This window comes from Coffea eugenioides, chromosome 5 (genome assembly GCF_003713205.1).
Source record: "Coffea eugenioides isolate CCC68of chromosome 5, Ceug_1.0, whole genome shotgun sequence".
Lineage (NCBI taxonomy): Eukaryota > Viridiplantae > Streptophyta > Magnoliopsida > Gentianales > Rubiaceae > Coffea > Coffea eugenioides.
The window spans coordinates 5,849,796-5,873,672 of record NC_040039.1 but is presented as its reverse complement, the minus strand read 5'-3'; the positions used below and the strand labels follow the sequence as shown (position 1 = coordinate 5,873,672).

At 33.3% G+C, this 23,877-nt stretch overlaps 1 protein-coding gene across 1 annotated transcript; it reads right to left on the bottom strand.

Moving 5' to 3' along the window:
- Nucleotides 1-1,446: 1,446 nt before the first annotated feature.
- Nucleotides 1,447-14,843, bottom strand: LOC113771083 (probable LRR receptor-like serine/threonine-protein kinase At3g47570). Its single transcript, XM_027315706.1, has 5 exons — nt 14,794-14,843; nt 8,704-9,722; nt 7,778-8,074; nt 1,915-3,843; nt 1,447-1,811 (listed from the first exon to the last, which is right to left on the bottom strand). Exons 1-5 carry the CDS (start codon nt 14,841-14,843, stop codon nt 1,447-1,449), a joined length of 3,660 nt encoding a protein of 1,219 aa, XP_027171507.1.
- Nucleotides 14,844-23,877: the final 9,034 nt, after the last annotated feature.

Genomic DNA, 23,877 nt, shown 5'->3' with positions numbered 1-23,877 from the left:
TAAAATACAACTACATTCTTGAATTGGAAAGTGAACTATAATTTGGGACAGACGAAAAAGGAAAACAGGACTATCAAAGTGGGACGGAGGGAGTAATAAATATTAAATATAAGTAAAATCTATCAATTAACAAACACCATGTTTTATCGCAATCGAAGGAGAAATATTCACAAATTGAATGCAAAATTAACCCTTTATAAATAATCAAACACATGCATGCTATTAGATAAAACCAATTAGTTAGACTAGCTATCTTGACTATCAATAGGAGATATCGCATTATCTGATACTGGCCATCCGTTTAATCAATTTTGTTCAGGGTACCAAGCTCAAAGGTCATAGTTGACCACACAAACATCTTTTCATTTTTCCATACATAACCGAAAGCATGGAAAAGATTTTCCATACAAACATCTTTTCAGGCTTATCTTCTTTCCCTGCCAAATTATCATTCTATAGTGAGTCGTGAGGACAAAAGAATAGCTAAAGCGAAAAAGACTTCCTATAGATGCATGGCTCTATTACTTAAGTCTTGTTTGATAACTCAATTCAATATTTAAAATTAATAAATTCAAATCTTATTCTGTTCAGACACACTTAATAATAAAAAATTGAACATTTAAATTAATTAAATAGTGTTGAATATCTTAGACAAAGATTATCACTTAATGTGATATACATTTAAATGTATCAAATTTAGTATTTAACAAAAGAGACCTGATATATACATGCATGCTCTACTACTTAAACTATGTATGCTCGTTTATTAACAATATTAAATATTTACAGCATCAGCATTCTTTGAATTGACACTTAAAAAGTCATAGTTGACTAAAGGCAAACCGTGGAAAAGAAAAAATAAAGCGAGAAAGTATTAAAGAGTCATTTATGCTCTCAATTAAAACAAACTTGTGGTATAAATGACTATTGGTAATATCATACCTTCATTGTGAAAATGGGTTAAATTTCTCAAAACAAAACAAAAAAAAAGAAAGGGGGAAGAAAAGGTTTCAATGTGCAAAATTATAAGTTTAACAAAGATTTTCATGAAGTAAAGCTATGCGCACGAGCGCGCGCGCACACACACACACATATATATATATATATTTTTTTGGTCTAAATATAATAAAATGTGTTACAGTTGTAATATGCATATGTTGTACCTCCATTGTAATTTTTCCTCTGGGGAATAAAAACTAACAGGTCCGAAATGTAGTTAGTACTAAGTAATTGCAAATATATTTTGGCAAAACATGATTTACAAAGAAGAAAAACAACAACTTTGGCATCTACTAATTTGTGAGTGATATATCGACTTTCTTCAAATAGATAATCAAACTTATTTTTCCTTCGCGTTTCAAGTTTTGTCATCGTCTTTCAACAAAAGATATAAAGATAATATAAGAAGAACAAACTTGATGTACGGGATTGAGTTACAAGAACATACTAGTTCGATCTTGAGTTGTCCGAGAAAGTGGCAAGGTGACGTCTTATCTTCTTGAGTACTGCCACAACATCTTTCATGTTAGTTCGATCTTGTGGGCATTCAGTACAGCAACTTAAAGCCAATTTGAAGATCATTGAAACACACTGCAATTTCTCATTGAAATGCTCATCTTCTTGCCTGAGCAAGTTGGCATCTATAATCTGAATTGTTGCATTAGGCAGAGATTCTTCTATCCAACTCTTCAGGCTCAAATCATCTTTGAACATTTCATCACTAGGCTTCAATCTTGAAAATGTTTCCATCAGAAGTATGCCAAAACTATACGCATCAATTCTTGTTGACACCTGCCCTTCAACTCCATACTCTGTAGTGCAAAAGGGAATCTATCATAGTTAAAGGGAAAGAAGAAAAAATTCAAGAAATTGACACAGAATTCTACAAATTTTAGGTATTTAAACAGGCTGAACCTGGTGCCATGTATCCAAGTGTTGCAAGAGTCTGGGTATGCATAGCACTATTTTCTTCATCCAAAATCTTTGCTATACCAAAATCACTTACATGAGCAACCATATTTTCGTCAAGTAATATGTTGCTAGGTTTCAGATCACAGTGAACCACAGGTGTTGTATAACCAAAATGCAGGTATTCCAATGCAGAAGCAACATCCGTCATTATGCTTGTTCTTTGCAGCAGATCCAAGCAAAGGTTGTGGGAGTACAACCATTTCTCAAGGCTCCCGTTGGGCATATATGCTAGCACTAAGGCTTTGAATTCAAGGTTAGAGCAACTGCCAATCACTTTGGTTAGGTTTCTATGCCGAAGGTTACGTAGAACTTGACATTCCGCATCGAAACTCCTAGAAGTGACTTCGGTTAGAAAAGTGAAAACTTTCACAGCTACCACTGTCCCATCCGCAAGAATACCTTTATATACAGATCCAAAACTCCCTTTGCCAATTAAATTGCTTTCATCATAGGCAATAGTTGCTTGAACAAGTTCATAATATGAAATCCTTCTTGGCACTACCACCGGCAATAAGTCAACATTTCTTGAAACTGCATCCTTCCTCCGGCATCTTAAAAGTAAAATTACAACAGTTGTACCAGCAATTATTGTTGCAGCAATACCTGATATAATGCCTAACATGTGAAATAGTTTCTTTCGACTTGATCTGTGAATCTGACGAGAATTGCATGGAGGAACATGAAACCTTTCATCACCACACAAATCATCATTAAACATGAATGATTCGTATGTGAAGTTCTTGAAAGGACCACTACTGGGAATTTCTCCTCTAAAGTGGTTGAAAGAAAGATTAATGTAATCAAGCTGCAAAAGTGTTTCCAAGGACTTTGGTATCGAACCCGATAGGTTATTATTAGATAGGTCCAAAAGTTCCAAGCGTAACATGTGACCTAGTGAGTCTGGAATAGGTCCCTCAAGCTTATTTTGTGCTAAAGAAAGGTTGGCTAAACTTTGCAAAGCTCCAATGGAACTTGGAATATTCCCACTGAGATGATTTCCTGACAGATCCAATATTGTTATCATCTTCAAATTTTCAATTTCTTGAGGTAGTGAGCCATTCAGCGAATTAGAGGACAGACCCAAATAAAATAGATCACTGAGGTTCCACAAGCTTGCAGGTATGCTTGAATTTAAGAAGTTCCCATCAAAGGAAATTTTTCTCAGTGAACTAACATTACTTATGCATGATGGTATTGACCCACGAAGCTGATTTTTACCCAGATATAATCCGTACAAGCTCTTTAAATCACAAAAACTATCTGGAATCGAACCACTCAATCGGTTGTCATAGAAATTTAAAACTTGAAGTTTTTGCAATTGTTTCACTGTGGCTGGAACGGGTCCACTCAGGTGATTTACAAATAGACTCAAAACCACTAGATTGCTCAAATTCCCGAATGCATCAGGAATGCTTCCCTTGATTCCGCAGTCATATGCATAGAATCTCTCCATAGAAGTTGAAAGATTCCCAACCGATATTGGAAGAATACCGTGCAGCGGATTGTCATTAAAAGACAATATTTCTAGGTACTTACAATTTGTCAAGTAATTGATGAAACTCAATTCTCTTGATGAAGGTTCAGTTGTGAAATGATTTGCAGAGAGATCTAGCCATCTTAGAAGTCTTAGGTTTCCAAGAGAACTTGGAATTGGACCACTGAATCTGTTTGTATCCAAGTATAAGAAAGTTAGTTTAGATGCATTTGAGATTGAGGCTGGTATCAATCCAGAAAGTTTATTGTTCTGTAGGCCTAGTCTTCCCAGTGTTGAGATGTTGAATATTCCGGCTGGTATGGAGCCAGTTAGGCTATTGAACTCCATACTAAGTACTTCTAGATGCTTTAGGTTGCCAAGGTCTTGCGGAATAATACCTAGATAATTATCAAGTTTATATATGTTAATGCATAAATTGAATTTAAGACATTATATACTTGGTAAAATATAAGATTTTTAACTAAAAAATTCTCAAACAACTAAAAGCAATCTGTAATGTAGTAGCTACAAGTTTACAACAAGCGTGTGTATATATGTGTGCGTACTTTTAACACGATAAAAAAAAAAAAGCAATTTTGAATATAATTGACATAAAGTTGTTGTTTTCTTTTTTTTTTTTTGAAACAGCAATGCATGTAGCATTATGCATAAACATGGCTAACATTTACAAGCATGTTAAATTCAACTTAGTAAATAATCATATGATTTTCTTGTACATGATCATGTAATTATATGTTTTACAAACTTCTAGTAAATTAGTAACAACCAAAAATTGATTTAAGCAAAACAAGTCGTGCAGGTTAGTTTGAACCATTCTTTTGGATGCCTTCCTTTCTTTCAAGCTAAGTTCCAACTTTTTCTTAAATTTTCTTTTTGCCTGTGTTCTTTAGTTAATAAAAGCAATTCCTGATGACATACATGGTTGACCAATTTATGTCAATCGTATATACTATGGCCTGCCTAGAATCTAATTTCAGAAACTGCAAAAGTTTTTCTAGTGCGTAATAAGTTCAAACTCATGAACTTTACATAGCAAAATGTTTAAAATAATATTCTTTTTTTTTCTGTCACTTCACATCACTATAAATGCTGAAAAATCTGCTCTTTGGTATTTTGTTGAGCTGATGGGGTCACATGCATTTTTTGATAATTACAATTTTACAAGCCATAGAGTTTTTACTTATCTTACCATTTAGCTTATTTGTTCTTCTATTCACGTTTACTAAGAAAATGCTTACCATTCTTTTTTGGGCAAATTTCACTTTACCCCCTTGTGGTTTAACGTTTTTTTTACATAACCCTCCTATAGTTTCAAAGCTATACATAACCCCCTTATGGTTTGAATTAAAATGTCAAAGTAACGGGAATGACCATTCGTAACGAAGTCATCTAAAATGTCAAAAATACCCTTATGTAAAGTTGAAAATTATTTATTAACCAAGGGGAGTTATGTGTATATTTTGAAAACCATAAGGGGGTTATATGGTAAAATATTAAACCATAAAGGGGTTATATAGTAGAATAAAAAAATCATACGGGGTTAATGTATCATGTATTTATAAAGGTAATTTTGACATTTTTAGAAGTTCCATTATGAGTAACTATTTCAGTCACTTTGACACTTTAATCCAAACTATGAGGGAGTTATGTATAACTTTTGAAACCATATGGGGGTTATGTAAAAAATACTAAACCACAGGGGGTAAAATGTAATTTGCCCTTTTTTTTGCAGTTTACAAAAGCACCGCCGCCTCTTTGTTTTCATTTAGAAAGAATATTACTTTTCTATTCTTCAAATGCATCCGTAAAGAAGTTTTGAGAACTCCTTTCAAAAGAATTTCATTCCTCCAATTCAAAATTTTATTCATTAAGAAATTAAGGAAATTTGCTTCAATAGAAGCTATATTCCTAGATCAGAAAAGTTAAATGTCTGTTTTGCATATACACCCTGTACTACTCTAAGCATGGCATTCAAATTTGGGGAAATCACATAAACATTACACTTAATTCTAAGGTATTGTAAAGGAAATCTATTGCGCAAACTTCAATAGAAGAAAGCTATAAATATTATTGGTTATTAACACTAAGGGAACGATCACGCTTTATTTATTTTGTAAAGTAATTTTTGTGTAGATTTTCAGGGATTATTTATTATTTCAAACGAAGAATATCTGTTCACAGAAGATTGCATTGAAAGCTTCAAACGAAGAATATCTTTTCATAGTAGATAGCATTTAAAGCTTTGCTTTCAGGATACTGAAGTAAAATATAGACACCAAAAAGAACTTAATTGCACGTTATAAAGCAATAACTATATATAATCTTTGTAATTTAGAGCATACCTTCAATTTTTCTTTGTTGATTTCCAAACTAAATCTCCTAATTAAGATTTGCAATTGAAAAATCTCAAACAACTCATATATATTTTCACAACAACCACAGCAAGAGATATATATGTCAATAGGCTTTGAAGACAATAGAAGAAAGGCAAATTTTTGTATATATAATTGACATGGAATTGCTTGTCTTTTGACATAAATGCATATATTACTGTCCATTAACATGGTTAATAATTACAAGGGAAAATGACCTATTTCATCCCTTGCATTTCACAAAAATATTCTTTTCGTCCCTCACTTTTAAAACGAAGCAATTTGGTCCCTGACATTTAAAAATTAAACCTATTACATCCCTGAACCTAATTGTCAATTTGAATCAAACCATCCAATAACCCAATAATAAATTTCGGAGATAGAATTGATAGATCATATTCACATGACATTTATTGAACCAAAAAAAATAAAAAGTATAACATAAAAGGTCATTCTTTGTCTTGGAATAATAAAATTTCTTTTTTGGGGTAAATCTTTTCATGTATCGTTAGTATATACGCTTGTGAGTCTACATGTATATCATAAATACAAAAGTTGGTGTTTAAATTTAAATTGAAATGATATAGCAGGTACATAAACCCATCAGTGTATACAATGACAATGTAGAAAAGATTAATTCTTATTTTTTATGTTATAATTTTTTATTTTTTATTTTTGGTTTCATTAAATTTCACGTGAATATCAAGTTAAGTTAGTCAAGTGATCTACCAATTATACCCCCAAAATTTGTAATTAGGTTGATAGATGGTTTGATTCATATTGAAAATTGGGTTCAGGGATGTAATAACTTCAGTTTTTAAATGTCAAGGATGAAATTGCTTCGTTTTAAAAGTGAGGGACGAAAAGAATAATTTTGTGAAATGTGAGGGATGAAACCGGTCATTTTTCCTAATTACAAACATGATAAAATGTGATAAATAACCATATCAAAAGATTCAAGCTCAAATTTGTTTATATATATACATATATATATATATATATATATACATACATACATATACATGTGTGTGTGTATTACTCCACACCAAATAAAAATTGGAAACCTTAATTTTGGCAGTTTGCTGAGGTGATAGTCTCATGCGTCTTTGATTATTCTGTCCTAAAAGGTTATACAATCCTTTTTTTTAAGGTAAAATTTATACAATCCTTACTACTTCCAGTTGTATATGTTAACAAGAAAATACTTTCCGTTCTTCTTAGTTACAAAAAGTATTACCACCTGTTTCTTCAGGCTTGATAAGTAGTTACCTTTCTATTATTCTCTAACTTCCAAATGCATTCACAAAGAAATTTCTAATATGCCTTCACGAACAAATTTCTTCCAATTAAAAGTTGTATTGATTAAGAAATTAAGAAAATTTACTTCAATAGAAGCTATATAGATATCCTAAATGACTATAAAAATGGGATTCAACGTTGGGGACATTACATAAACCTTACTTTTAGTTAAAATCCATAATTAGTCAGAATCTTATGGAACTCTTGATTTATTTAAGCAATTCATGGGATATAGTTTCCTACTATCTAGGTAAAACAATTTTCACTTTGTTTACCTGAAAATAAAATGTTCTTGGCTTGTTAACTTGAGATTTTAGATTCAAGCACTAAGAGAAATTCGCATGGTACACAAGTCATGGGACAAGCATTTATCTTACTTTTGTTAAAAGATTTTAAAATATTTCATCAAAATATTCTTCTCTTTTTTTATATAACCAAAAAGCTTGGATTTTATTGCCTCAGAACAGTTCTTGAGGGAAACAAAAGCCTAATCTCAACAATACAAGACAGCTACAAAAAACCTACTTTCTTAACTCGACGTCGCCAAATAGACAACGTGTATTCTTCTCATTAATAGATAAGAAAACGTGTATTAAATATAAACTATTCTTTTCATTAAATGTAAGAGTTAGGATGGTACCGTCTAAATTGTTGTCAGCAAGATATAGTTCCTTGAGCGCCGTCAGGTTCCCAAATCCTTGGGATGCCACTCCACTCAAATGGTTGTCATTCAACAGAAGTCCTTGAAGCTTTGAACATTCCGACAATGATGACGATGGTATCATACCACTTATTTTGTTGTGGGAAAGGTCAAGCGCTGTGAGTCCTTGAAGACGGTGACACATGCTGAATGGAAGAAGGCTTCCAGATAGGCTATTACCTCGCATAGAAATAATTCCCAATGACGAAATATTGAATATCCCCAGAGGCAAAGAACCTGAAACATGATTGTAGTTAATTTTCACTATCTTCAATTTGTTTAGATTTCCAATTAATCTCCATTAGAATTGTCCCTTGTAGAGAATTAGATGACACACTTAGTGTCTCTACCTTTGGTGACATGAGATTTTACATTCAAGCCTCATGAATGAAATTAATCAATAATTAGCATTGCATACAAATTGTGGGCCGAGTAATTATTTTTCTTTTTCTTAAAAATTCTAAAATATTTATATTTATTCCAGACCTTTCACATTAAAAGACGATTTCAATGACAAAAAGGAGTTATGCTTGCCAACATGCATAAAATATTAAACAAAGTTACATCAAATTACGAATATTGTAATGCAAAATTGGGACGCTTTGTTAATATGCACAACTTATTATGTAAATGCAGGCCTTCAAATTTTATTTGCCTCTTTAAATATAATCAAATTGCTCTAATTTCACTTCACTTTTATGACAATTAAAACATGAAGCCTAATTATTGCGTGTGCTAGGAGTCCAGCTAGAGTAGCCTTTAGATTATTAATCAATAGTATTATTATATTAGGTTGTCAGGTATACACGGTAGGTTTTATGTATGTTTATCAGATTTCTGCTCAAATTCAAGAGTTTGGATGGTACCAGTCAAATTGTTGTGATCAAGATATAGTTCCTCGAGAGCCGTGAAGTTCCCAAGTCCTTCCGGTATCCCTCCATTAAAATTGTTGGCAGCTAATGATAGTACTTGAAGTTTTGAACATTCCGACGACGATGACGATGGTATCCTTCCACTTAATTTGTTATGGGAAAGGTCAAGCCATGTGAGCTGTTGGAGACGGGAACATATCTCAACTGGAAGACTGCCAGAAAGGCTATTACCTTTAAGTGCAATAATTTCCAGTGAGGAAATATTGAATATCTCCAAAGGCAAAGGACCTGAAAGCTGGTTGTAGTACATGACTATGTTCTTCAATTTGTTTAGATATCCGATTTCCATTGGAATTGTTCCTCGCAGGGGATTGTATGAGAGTTGTAAGGTCTCTAGCATTGACATGTTGGAGATGGAAGGTGGAATAGAGCCCGTAAAGCTATTGTTCCCGAGGGAAAGATATCGGAGTTCTTGCAAGGAACCAACCCAAGAGGGAATATCTCCACTGAGCTTGTTAACAGAGAGATCAAGAAGTCGCAACCTATGCAAACGAATCAATTGTCGGGGGAGTTCTCCATAAAGGTAGTTCATACTCATGTCGAGGGATACAAGAAATGACAGATTCCCCAATTGCGGGGGAATGGTGCCAGTAAGACCCAAGCTGGAGATGTTTAAGGTAGTCACCCTACGATGGCGAGAGCCGCAGGTGACTCCTCTCCAGTCACAGATTGAGGATGCAAGGGACCAATTGTTTGATAGGATTTGTTGAGGATCTGAAGTGATTTTGGCTCTCAGTGCAAGAAGGGCTGATTGATCTGTGGTAATGTTGGTTACCCTCGTGGCCAAGCTAGCTAACAGAAAACTTAACAGGAAGAGTTCGAGGGTGAAAAGGTAGTAAATTTTCTTCATGACTATACTGATGTTTAGCTTGAGTTCTAAGACAGAGGCAGGCTTAAGTTGGCATGGATTAACAAGTGCTGCTTCATGTACATATATAGACAATAGGGGACATCTGCAGCACAGACACAAGAACAAAGACAGAGGGGGACACATTTGAATAGCATAGATTTGTATCACGAGTATTTGAAATTTTGAAAATATCAATTCAGATTTTGAATTTTTTTTATGGTTGATATTTTATCCCGACTATTATATTTCCGTTTGCATTAGCTGTTTTTGGGGTATTTTTGAAAAATTTTACTTTAACAGAGTTTTTAGAGTATATTTTGGGATATTTTTAGAAAATATTTTGAAATATTTAAGAGTAGTAGAATTTTTAAAATATTTTTTGGAATATTTTTTAAACACTAAAAAAATTTAGACTATTTTTTAGAGTACATTTTAGAGCGTTTTTTAAAATTTTTTATAATATTTGAAAAACTAATTTTTGAAAAACAGAGGGATCAAAACAGTAATTTTTAAGTCGGAAGCTTCATGCCATATAGCAGTATGTTGTTCTCATTTTACACCTTTAATTTTTATTTTTACATACTCTAAGTTACTAGTGATTCCTGATCACCCCAATCTCTCACACTATTAAGAAAAGTTAAAAAATATGGCTATGCAAACCACGCTACCTCCATTGTAGTGCAAAATGATACCATTTAAAATTGATAATAATAATAAAGATAAAAAGTCTACCTTAAAAGTTTCTGTTGATAGTGTCGACGATTAGGATATTTTCTTCATGATTTATGTTCGTTTTGAGTTCTGGATGGATATCAGTGCTACTTCATGTACACGTACAGACAATAGGGCACATCTGTTGAACAGAAATATGCACAAAAGTGTGGATGTGTTCTGGTCTTACTTCTAGTGGGTAACAAATCATGAATGCCGTTGGTGGTCGAAGTGTCCCATTTTATGAGGGTTTAGGGATTAAAGTGTCCCATTTTATAAGTTCAGGGACTTAAATGGGAGGTATTTATAAGTTTAGGGACTTAAGTGTCCCATTTTGAAGTTTAGGGACTTAAGTGGATAATCGTCCAAAATTTGGGGGGACAAAGTGGAATTAACCCTTTTCCTTGCCCCCAAACAACTGAACCACTAGCACCCGAACTGGCAACTCAAGCACCACATTAAAACCCAAAAAAAATCCTCGTCAATTACTTCTTCCTCTCGCACCTCTTGGCGACTTTGTCAATATATCCTCCAATATTCACTGTTGCGGATCACTTCTTTTTCTTTTCTCATCTTCTAGAACTGAAATCAATGATCGTGAATGGATTATGGAAGACATCTATTTTTTTTCCCAAGTATTTAATGCTCACCCCTTTATTTGTCAAACTTGCATATAATTTGGATTGACGTATGTCACACATCTCGCCTTAAAACTTGTGAATGGGTGATTGAAATAGTAAAAAGTGATTTATATAAGGGCTAATTTCACTTTGTCTCCTCAAATTTTGGACGATTACCCACTTCAATTTCTAAACTTCAAAATGGAACACTTAAGTCCCTAAATTTATAAATGCCTCCCACTTAAGTCCCTAAACTTATAAAATGGGACATTTAAATCCCTAAACCCTTATAAAATGGGACACTTTGACCACCAACGGCATTTAAGATTTGTTAACAATTTTCCTGAAGTGGGAGATAGTTATAAGTTTAGGGACCTAAATGTACCATTTTGAAGTTTAAGGACTGAAGTGGATAATTATTCAAAGTTTGGGGGGACAAAGTGGTATTAACCCTTTATATAACTAGTTGACAGAGGGAGCAGTTGGTGGAAGAAAAAGGACATATGCTGAGAGATGAAATTTGGTTGGAAAAAGGAGTCAAAGGGGAAGTTTGTCAATTTCAATTAGGGAAGATTGGGCTTTTGTTGAATTTTTGAGATGAAACTGGGTTGGAGGTTAATAATTGTGGTAGTGATAGGTGGCGGCTTTACTGTTATGGCAATCATGATGATTAAGAACCAAAAATTTTTGGAGTTGGAAATGGGAAAAGAAAAAAGAGGTTTGTTTTGGAGTCGGGAGGAATTAGTTGAAGTAATGATTATTAATGTAAGGAAAAGGCAAAATTGTCTGATGAAGTGAAATTTGCTCTGGATCCTATTTTTTGTTCCGACAATATCATCTGCCTTTTTCTAAATGGTGCTCTGGAGCACGTGTTAGTGTAATTAAATAACACCTAATTTATTAAATGTATATATGGACTCACATTTATTGCAATTCATTTAGACACTTTTTTAAAATTAGTTTCATTATTGCTAAAAGATTATTTGAGAACCCGCTTAATGAGGGCACTCATTGGTCAAGCCTTTGAAAATTACAGTTAAAAAGAAACATATTCAAATGTTTGTTTGTATAGCTGATATTTCATCCTTTTCCTCTCAGTCACTTAAAAACCATATTTTTGTCTGTCTCCGGAGAGAAGGCTGAATTCAAATCTGAGTAATTGTGTTCCACAACGCATAATTGGGGACGAAATTTTCTGCTTTCATTTTGACAAGTCTTGTAACATGTATTATGGGTCAAAGTTTCACGCTTTTATTGTCGCCATTATAGTATGCGCTTCCCATTCCAACAAGGCAAAAGACTTGCAACATGGATATGGGGAATAAATAGAGGTCAACTGTCTGTACCGATTTTTATCTAATTTCATAGGATATAACTAACTTTTTTTATGACGTAACTTGCTTTCAATAGAAAGTAATTATAGAACAAATTTTTATAAGTTCCACGTGTGATATTGAAAATGATGTACATGTAATGATCTGAATCTTATATATATATATATATTTTTGGCCAATCTTGGATGTTAGCTGCTCATGGATGATCATTCTAATTAGTGTCCTTGCCCTGCTTCCCTTGCAACAAACACTGACAATAAAATGATGGCTGTGCCTACCCCGGTTCCCTTGCAACATACACTGACAATAGAATGATTTCTTTCTGCTGCATCGGCACAATATCTTCCCATTCATTCCATAAAGTATAGCCACTAATTTTACTGCAAACTTCGATTGGATTGAAGATTATTCACAAAGACTTTTTAATATTATTTATTATAACATTTTTTTGATATCATACAATGAAAAAAAAAAAAAGAATTGATTCGAAAGCGTGTTTTGAAGACTTCACACCATAGTTATTAAATCCGGCCCGGCCCGGCGGTCGAACCGGTCAAACCGGTGGACCGGTCATTGGACCGGGCCGGGTTTGGAATCAGATCGTTTGTGCAAAGAGACCGTTGACTTAGTCAACGACCCGCGCGGTCGAACCGGGTTAAACCGGAAACCCGGCCGGTTTTGGCCGGTTTTGTGGAAAAATTATATTGCTATTGTTGGAACTCGAACTTCGGACCTCTGCCCCCACACTACCGCTTGCTTACCACCAAACTACTTCCAAATATGTTGATATAGTAGCTTTAGTATGATATATAAATGTTTTTTCAATTCTATCTTTTTTTCTCTAAAACAAATTTATTTGGAATCTTTTAATAAAAATTTATTACCCTCCAAACTCTATAAGTTATAAAATGGATTCCAAAAATAACATATTACATAATTCATTTAAAGACAAATATTATTTTTAATAAATTTTTACACTTAAAATTCATAAATAAGCTAGATAATTACACTAAATATAGATAAAATTTTACACTTGAAGTTTGGTATATTAATAAATAACTTTATATTTGATTGATTCTTATATGAATTAATTATTTTATAACAAATTAAATTAAATGAGCTTTTGTTATGGCATTATTTATTACAATTTATATCATATATCTTATATAAATAATTATGAAATATAATATTTAAATATATGTAGTGACCCACCGGTTCAACCACTCACCCACCGGTTCAACCAGTAACCCGTTGACCCACCTCCTTCGCCGGGTTCCTTCCCGGGTTGGGTTTAATAACTATGCTTCACACAGTAAAGTTACTTACACATCCCGTGTCTCCCAAATCTCTCGTCAATTAAAATTTTGAATATGTCTTAGGGAAAAATGTCTCGTGATTTACCCCTTTGACTTGATGTTTTGAAAATTTAGCTAGTATCACTTGATATTTGAAAAGATCCCGGGGACAAGAATGTCCCATGATATATCCTTTTGACTAGAGGATTTAATAATGAAGCCGCACTCGAGATTAGAATAGATTTTGTAAAAGAACATGTTAGGAAATTTGTTTAATTTCTTTTAGGTAGGTTTCTTATTTTGTATGAAAGTAACTAGTTTCCTGATTAGTTTTAGTTACTTGAAATAGTAGTCAAGGAATTTCCTATTTTATTTAGAATTAGAAGTTATTTCCTATTCTGTACAAGTGTAGAAATTAGAATTGGTTTTCTGTTGTTATTTGGTTTTTGGCCAAATAATATTCTTTATAAATAGATGAGTTAGCATACTACATAGAGAGACACAGATGGTCATACAAGAGGCGACATGTAGCCTTATACATGGGTGGTGAGAGAGGGTTCTTGAGAGATGAAAGATGGTATACATGGATGGGTTTGGATTCAAATTGTATTCTCGTATAGGATTTTTCTCTCATAATAAAGAACGGATTTCTCTCTGTGTACGTAGACTTAATAGTGGAGTCAAACCACGTTAAATATTGTATTTCGTCTATCTTTCATACTTGTGGCTTGTTTGTCATTAAATTATTGTGTACTTAATATCTCAATAATTATTTGTTCTGTGCTTGGATCCTAACAGAACATCCTGTGATCAATGCTTTTGACTTGGCAACTTAAAGATTTAACAGCACTTGGGATTTGAAAAAGTTGAAGTATATGAGGATCTTGTTACACTTCGAGAACTTTCAATCTTCGTAGAACTTCAAGGATTTGACGATCTCTAAAGACTTGGAAAGTTGAAGAAGAGAAAATTACTTTTTGAACTTCAAGAACTTGAAGGCATAACCATCGGGACATTAGATTAGTAGCCACCAAAAAGGGATTAAATCTCTCTTTGGACTATAAATCGGGGGGTTCAAATTTCATCTGCAGTAAAAAAATTTAAAAGAGTTGCAAAGCACCCTGTATACCTCACTCAAGATGCAGACTTTCTCCAATAGCCTGTAAGCATGCCTATAGCACATATTAGGATTTTTTTTAACCGTATTGGGTTACTTGTGGGTAGGGATGTCAATCACAAATCCAATATTCCCGTCCAAACCCATCTCTTAATAATAATAAGTAGAATTAGGTATGTGATAACTGAATATTTGACATGTATTTCATATGGTTACATGCAAGCTTTTGGCATGTTTTTAGGGGTTCATAGCCATTTTTAATCCCATTTTGGTGAAAATTTCTTCAAGTGTCGCTTAGGGAACTAAACGTGCAAAATGAGTGGATTAATGTATAAATGTGTGGTGTTTTGTAGGTTATTGGTGCATGAAACACTCGTTTGAATTGAAGAAGATGCAAGGTATATCTTGGAGAATAACGTATAAGTAAAACAAGAAGAGAAAGTTGCGCAAAAAAGGAAGAAAATTGAAATTGAAAACAGGAAGTTGGATCCGAGTTCAGATCCATCTCACTACCCTTAGATCCGAGACCTCGTCTGAGAAGCTGGAGGAACAGATCCGAGAGTGATAGGATGCATAATTGCTATTCAATTTATGATTATTTTTAGAACTGTCAATGGGGCTGAACCAGCCCGAACTCGACTCGTTTGGCCAGACAAAAAGCTCAATGAGCCCGACTTTTTAGTGAGTCGGTCTGAACTTGAACCTAAAAATTAGACTCGAATTAAATATGAGCCGAGTTTGGACCTCATTAGACTCAAACCCGATATAGGCCGGCCCTTTAAATATATATATAATATTTATATTTTGATATTATGTATAATTATATATCCAAATATATTATTACTAAATACAATATATATATATAAATTATAAAACACAAAAATACATCTGAAAACTCTTCTGTGAGCTTTCTTGAGAGCCAATATTAGTAATGCATAATTGAATCTCTAACTTTTCTCATTGGTCGAGTAAATTTTTATGTTGACATAATATTGGTTGATTTCTTTTTGGTCTAGAAATACAAATCATCAAATATGTTTAGATTCAAATCAGAAGGTTATAAAAAAGTTTCAACTTTTAAAGATGTATTGGCTTATGACCACATGTTTCATTATTATTTTTCATGTATTTTGAACGAATTAGATATAAATATTATTGAAAATGTTTTGGTTTATATACTTTTTAAGAACTATTATTTGTTCATATTTAGTTTTAATATTGTAGTCTTGTAAATGTAAAATTAGTTTTACAACTTAATAGTTATAGTAATTATATTTAAAAAATTAAGTAGTAATAAGTGAGTTTGGGCTAAACTCGAATAAGGCTCACAACCCGAATATTATGTGAGTTGAGTATGAACTTCACATTTATTAACCCAAAACTCATAGTCCGAAACCCAAAAATATTACAAATTAAATGAGTTGAGTTCGAACTTACAAAAACCCAGCTCATTAGACCCAATTGACAGGCCTAATTATTTTACCCTTGATTTTAGTCAAATATTATTTTAATTGGTGGATTATACTTATATTTAATTAATGGTGTCAATTGTAGGAAAATGAACAAAAAGTGATAAAAGGGGTAATTTTCCAAGACTTGCTGTTGAGTCCAAGGAAGTTGGGATTTACGCGCGTGGCATTTTTCCAATGCAAATTGAAGACCTACGAAGCATGTTTTCAAATTGTATTGAGTAGGGGTGAGCAAATTCGGTTCTTACCGAATTCATAACCGATTTCAAATTCAATTCGGTAATTTGAAATCGGGTATTTGGTAATTTGGTACAAATTCGGTACGTACCAAATTCACCGAATTCTAATATGGTATCAAATAGGTAATGAGATTATGAATTAGGTAATAACCGATTTCGCATTTAAATTCGGTAATTGAAATCGGGTACCGCATTACCGCATTCGAATTACCAAATTGGTATATAAAATTATATAATATATAGATAAATGCTATTTAGTATTAGTATATACTACTAATACTTTATTATATTATATAGGTAAATGCTATTAATAATAATTAGTATATGGTATTATCAATTTATCATCATATCATGTACTTATAATAATAATATATATAATAATGTACAATATATTATTTTAGTATTTGTTAATTGTTATATGACTATAATAATACCAATATATAGTAATACATAACAATATAAGATAACTATAATACTTATTATTTTATACATGAGTAACATGACTAGAATTAGATAATAATTAACACATATATGTATAATACTAAATATTAAACAATAAACATAATTAGTAATTAAATTTAGATATTGGTAATTTGATACATCATTCATGTTTGAATTATTGAATATTTGAATGCGTAATCTCTAACTTGCAAGTATTAGTGTACTCTACATATTTAACATAAAAATTCATATTATCTATTCACTAATCTTAATTCTTAAGACTTTAAGTATAGATAAGACAACTAAGTAGTTAGCAGTGTAAGTGAATGCATATGAATTGCAAATCAATGTACTAGTGTATTGACTTTCACAATAATATATGTAAGTAAATAAGTTTTATTTTGATTTGAAATAAATTATAAGTTTGTAAGTAATATAACTTATCACTACTCATTGTAATTTGTAAGTTTGTAACTAATATTACTTATTATTAATCATTGTAAATTATAAATTCATAAATTATCACTAATCGTTGTACAGTCTAAGGTTTATTCTAATTTAAATTAATCACTTTTTATGTGTTCCTTAAATCATAGACTAATGATTTTACGCATAAGTTATCAAATAAGTTAAAATTCATATTATCTATTTACTAATCTTAAGGCTTTAAGTATAGACAAGACAACTAAGCAGTGTAAGACTGTAAGTGAATGTATGTGAATTGCAAATCAATGTATTAGTGTATTGACTTTCACAATAACATGTGTAAGTAAATAAGTTTTTATTTGATTTGAAATAAATTATAAGTTTGTAACTAATATAACTTATCACTAATCATTGTAATTTGTAAGTTTGTAACTAATATTACTTATTATTAATCAGTGTAAATTATAAATTCATTGTAACTACTAACTAATATTGCTTATAATTAATCATTGTAAATTATAAATTCATAAATTATCACCAATCATTGTATAGTCTAAGGTTTATTTTAGTTTAAATTAATCACTTTTTATGTGTTTCTTAAATCATAGACTAAGGATTCTAGGTATAAGTGATCAAATAAATGCCAATTAAACCACAAAATGATTAGAACATAAGTAATGTGTTCAATTATGAATAAATTTAGGGATCAAATCAGTAATAATTTATAAATCATAGATGAATTCGGTTTAACCGAATTCATTACCGTTTTCGAATTTGAAATCGGTTGCGGAATGAATTCGGTTATACCCAATTCGGAATTGAAAACGGTTTAAATTTTTACAGGTAGAATAACCGAATTCACCGAATTCAGTGCACCGAATTACCGAATTTGCACCAAATGCACACCCCTAGTATTGAGAAATGACTTAGATTATTAAGAAATATCTTTTTCTCAGGAAAACTAGGAAGTTTAATTAATTTTGGAAGCTAGAAAATAAGAGAAAAAGGATGGCCCCGCTTGATTAGTATGTTAGGGTAGAAACAATTTGGAGTCGTCGTGACTCTTTGCTTTGCGAAAGGAATGCAAAGGCCACTTGACTTTTCTCTTTGTCTTTTAGTTTCTTTAGTTTTTCTTTTATCAAAAACTTATGCAACTGGCTTTGAGAAAATCGTGTGAATTGTACCAATTGGCTATGCGCAATTGATTTTCTTCTCTAGTCAAGGAGTAACGAAAGATTTGGTTCATCTACATCTGTGAGATCTAATTGGTTTTATTAATTTCTTTTATTCATTAATATTCGTATGTTTTCTGATTTAATTTCTTATGATTGTTTTGTTATTTGAATATCAGGGTCCAATATTTAATTCAACTTGATAATCTATTGCCAGTTAAGATAGTTAAATTCATAATTGTTTAATTGTATTAAATTAGTGGCTACTAATGTGATTGATTTCATATTAGGGAAACATATGATCTAATTTGAATAAACTTTGATAGTGTGTTTATTGATTAGAATAGGGCTTTTCTAATTCCTAATGCAATCAAGGGATTAAATTCTCCGGGATTACCTAGAGTTATTTCTGGATTAGGGAAGTAGTTAATAGGCATACCTTAACTATTAAGACAGTAAGGAAAAATTCATTGTCATCACTTGTTTGGCATACCTTAACTATCGAGACAGTAAGGAAATATTCATTGTCATCACTTGTTTGGCAACTATAACCTGTTTATTAACAAATAAATGAAATAATTCTTGCATCGATGAACCGTTGTATGAATCACTTCTGAAGTTATATCCTTGGTTAGAACTTGTTAATCCTCGAGTAAATTTAATTTACTTTTGTTTATTTATTTTTCTTTTCGTTAAGTATTTTATTTTAATTTTAATTCTCTAAAATCCCCTTAATTGGCTTTGCTTGGAAAGAAACGAATTTTTCCTAATCCTTGTGAAGACGACCCTACTTGTCATTATACTCGTTTATATCTTTATGTGAGTAGGATTTTATTATTGCACAGGTTCCACACCTGTCAATTTTTGGCGTTGTTGCCTGGGATTGGAGTTGGTTAATTTATTTCTTTTTTAGTTTGTTTTATTTTATTTTATTTTTTGTAGTTTTGCTCGTTTATGCCTCATTCTTCTCGCACAGGTGAATTGGTTTACGATCTTGAGATGGAGAAGAAAGCGTGTAGATTGAGAAAATAAACCAAGAAACGCAAAGAGGAGCAATCATCCACTGCATCTCTAGGGCTCAATTTGGCTATGGAATTGCTAGAGCCTTCTAGTGATTCTGAACAGGAAAAAGTTATGATGGCAAACAATAATCGGATTTTAAGAGAGTTGGCTGCTCTTGATTTAAATCAGCAGCCTTTATGCATTACTTTTTCTGATTTTGCTGAGAATGTAATATTTGAATTAAAATCAGGATTAATTCATTTCTTACCTAATTTTTATGATTTGCCAGGTGACGAGCCCCACAAACACCTCTAGGAATTCACTGTGGTCTGCACAAGTATGAAGCCACTTGATATCACTGAGGAGTAGATTAAGATGCGGGCATTCCCTTTTTTATTAAAGGGGCTATCAAAGACTGACTTTACTACTTGCCAGCAAGGAGCATCACAACATGGACGGACATGAAGAGAAAATTCTTAGAAAAATACTTCCCTGCATCCCAAGCTACCAATCTACAGAAGGAAATCTGTGGTATTAAGCAGCGTCCTAAAGAGTCTCTCTACGAATACTAGAAGAGATTCAAGAAACTGTGTACCAGTTTCCCTTAATATCATATTAGTGAACAACTCCTCATCCAATACTTCTATGAAGGCCTGCTCTATGGGGATAGGAGTATCATCGACGCTGCAAGTAGAGGTGCTTTAACGAACAAAACCCCTAGAGAGGCCTGGGAGTTAATTGATGGGTGGTTGCAAATTCCCAATAGTTTGGCACAATAGAGGATATTTCAACTCATCGTGTCAACGAGGTGAACATTTCATCGATGCAAGAGGAATTGGCTGAATTAAATGCCATGGTTCGCCAGATGGTATTGGAGAATATGCAGCGAGTAAAGGCATGCAAAATTTGCAAGAATGTTAGCCATCCCACTGATGGATGCTCGATGCTACAAGATGATAGCATTGGACAAGTAATATGACTAGAAACATGCTCGCGCTTCATAGGCAGTACGATCTTTACTCCAACACATATAATTCAGGTTGGAGGGACCACCCAAATTTTAGTTATGAGGGGAATAAGCAAAATTTCTTCCTCAACAGATAGCAAGGATTTCAGCCGCAGTACCCATCAAGACCTCAACCCTCTTCGCCTAATGCGGAACATCTCTAAAGGATATGATCAAGACATTGGCTGCTAACATTGTGCAATTCTAGCATATCACCTTGTAATTCTAGCAGAAGACAGACGCGAGTATGCAAGATTTGAAAACCAGATGAGTCAGATGGCCTCTGCAATAAACCACCTGGAGTCCCAGGGGCAAGGAAGACTTCCTTCTCAACTTGAGGCGAATCCAAAGAACATGAGCACCATGATCCTCAGAAGTGGGACGAAGATTGAAGGGTCAAAACTCATAATTCCAAGAGATAAGAGTGACGATCAAATTAAAAAGGAGATGGAAAAAGAGGGATTCTGATAGATCAATTATTGGGCACATTTTGCACTGTTATTTTGTTATAATTTTGACTACTTACTGTACTAAGTACTGAGATTTTGCTAATATTTCATATTTGTATGAATTATAGGTGGTTGGTGTAAAAAGTGTTTTCACGAAGCAAATTTCCAGAAGACTCTCTATTTCATGGCGTGCCCACGCCAGAAACTGAAGAGCTACACCTAAAAGCCGGACCCGTGGGCTTGGTAGTAGAAAAATGGAGCAATTAGAAGATTGGGTTCACGTGGACCGGAGGCATGAGATCAAAACCCCAAAAAGAAAAGAACTTGGCTCCTGACCTTGTGGTGGATAGCTCCTGCGGCGCTATAAAAAGGAATAAGAAAAGAGCCAGATGGAATCCTTATGAATTAGATTAGCTTCTGCCTTCTTTTACTATGAGATGTTTTGCTCTCTTAGGTAGGAATCAATTAGGCTAGCCCTTGTTTTTCACCGTCAGACGCTTTTTCCCTTTTTCTCTTCGACGGCAATTAGAATAGGCTAGACGTCTTTTCCTTTTGACTTTTAACTCTTGCGCTGGACAATTCTTCGTGAGCCTTTTGCTTTGTAATTGTGGCTCCAATACGAAGACGAGGCCAGGGCTCTCTCTGCTGTTTCTTCAATTAATTCACCTTTTTCAATTTTTTGGCAATAAATTCTTTGACAACTGTGTGGATGAAATCAATCAACCCACGCAATATTGATATGATGAGGAGCGGCTAGGTTTCTCCTCTACCCAAAGGTCGATGCGAAGGCGCAGTCCATAATATATGTTAGATCTAATCGAATTTTCATTATTTCTTCCAACTTGTTGCTATTTGTGCGTTTCCTGAATTAATTGTTTATGGGTATTTTATTAATTGAATATCAACGGCCGGGTATTTGATTTAATTTAATAGCCTACTGTCACATTAACTAAATTGAATCCGTAATTGTTCGTTTAGTTGATAACTAGTGACAACCACCATAATTGGTTTTATGTTGGGGGAACGCAAGATCTAATTTAAATAAACCCTCTTAGCGTGTTTATTGATTAGGCTTGGGTTCTTCTAGTTTTGATGCAACTGGATAATTAAATTCCTATGGTCGTACCTAGGGTTGTTATCTGGTTAGGGAAACAATCAACGGTCGTACCTTGGCTGTCGAAAAGGTAAGGAAGAATTGGTTATCAGAGCTTGTTGATAATTATAACCAACCTAGTGACAAATGGATGAAATATCTTTGCACCGATGATCAGTTGAATGGACTGTGTCTGAAAAGTTGTATCTTTGGTTAGAGTCGTATTGGTTATTGATTACTTTCTATTTATTTCTATTAGTTGCTTTATTAGTTAGTTAATTAGTTATTTCATATTATCCAGAAATCCCCCATATTTCGGACTCTAAAAGAAATAAGTTATTCTCAATCCCTGTGGATTCGACCCTACTCACCGCTATATACAAAATATGTATTTTTCTCGAGTAGGTAATTATTATTGCACAGGCTCGACAACCTGTCAATTTTTGGTGCCGCTGCCGGGGACTGGTGCCTGATTAATTTGTTTCTTTTTTAGTTCATTTATTTTTATTTATTTTTTTCTTATTTTTTTTATATATATAGGCTGCTAACATTTCGTATTTTGGTGATAGACTGGATTTTATTTCTAGAAAGGGTTATGAGGCTTGTGCTTTTTTAATGATCAATGGGCTGCTGCAAATTGTGGAACTTATTTTGCCTCAAATCATTCAATCGACATATGCTTGCATTTCAAGATGGTCTAAGTGCTCCAACCGATACTTTTGGAAATTTTTCGCCTCAATATCAAACGTGGTATGACCCTTATTCAAACGGGTATGATCAAGGATGGTGGGATAATTCCAATTTTAATTATGAACAAAGGCCAATAGATTTTCAACAGCTAGAGTTTCAAGAACCGTCATCCATGTCAGGTATGTCTCTTGAAGAAATAGTTGAATCACTAGCTACTAACACATATCTACTTCAACAGGAGACAATGAATCTTCATCAGCAGACAATAGATTTTCATCAGGAGACACAAGCGAGCATGCGTAACCTGGCAGATCGAATGGATCAATTGACATCTAGGATAACGCAATTGACTTCTCGAATGAGTGAAGAATTGCCCTCACAGACTATTATCGAACATGAGGAAGATGAGAGTGCAATTATCCTGACAAATGACATGGTACTGCGAGGATCTCAAGAAGAAGGATCTAAAGATGCAGTTGAAAAGAAAGTTGAAGTGTAAGACATGAGACCCCAATATCAAATTGTTCAAATGAATGAATCTAGTGAACAATCTCCAAATGCGGTAACATTTCCTCCATTCCTTAATCAATATTTTTCTAACTCTTATTCTTCAATGCCTGTTAGTGAAATTGATTTTATTATACCAGAAGATTTTAAATTTCATGACAGGAATAAGTTAAGAGTTGCGATAGCAAAATATCTCGAAACAATAAGTGCTCGTGATGGAGGAGTGAGTGAAGATTTAAGGTCATCACTTGTTTGTTTGCGCCATCTACTAATCCATTGAAGACCGTAGCTCGTGGACTCGAGAATTACTCTATTTACGAGGGCTATCAGGATTAAATAGAAGATGAAGCACTGAAACGAGCTACACGATTTTATCCTCCGTGAATAAACATGACGATATCTAGCCAAAGACATTAAAGAAAGGCGCTGCTTGGGAGGCAACCCAAGGCTTCTTTTGTTTTAGTTTTCTTATATTTTTGGAATTTTTGTTTAGTGTTAGTGTCATTTAGTGGATTGTTGTTTTGTGGCAGGAAGCTGGCAGTTAGACATGCCCACTCTAGTTGGTCATGCCTAAGGAATGAAGCTTTGGAATTGATGGTCAGAAGACTATAGCTTTTAAGGCGTGCCCACGCCTTCTAGCCTTTGCGCCAACGAAAGTCAAAGATTGACCAGGACCTTCTCTAATCC

Excerpts from the sequence above, each read along its gene's own strand:
- LOC113771083 (XM_027315706.1), bottom strand. The coding sequence starts at position 14,843 with ATGGGTTTGGACGGGAATATTGGATTTGTGATTGACATCCCTACCCAC. Across the intron at positions 8,075-8,703 it reads TGATCACAACAATTTGACTG|GTTCTTTGCCTCTGGGGATA; the intron begins GTACCATCCAAA and ends ATCATGTTTCAG. Across the intron at positions 3,844-7,777 it reads TGCTGACAACAATTTAGACG|GTATTATTCCGCAAGACCTT; the intron begins GTACCATCCTAA and ends ATAATTATCTAG.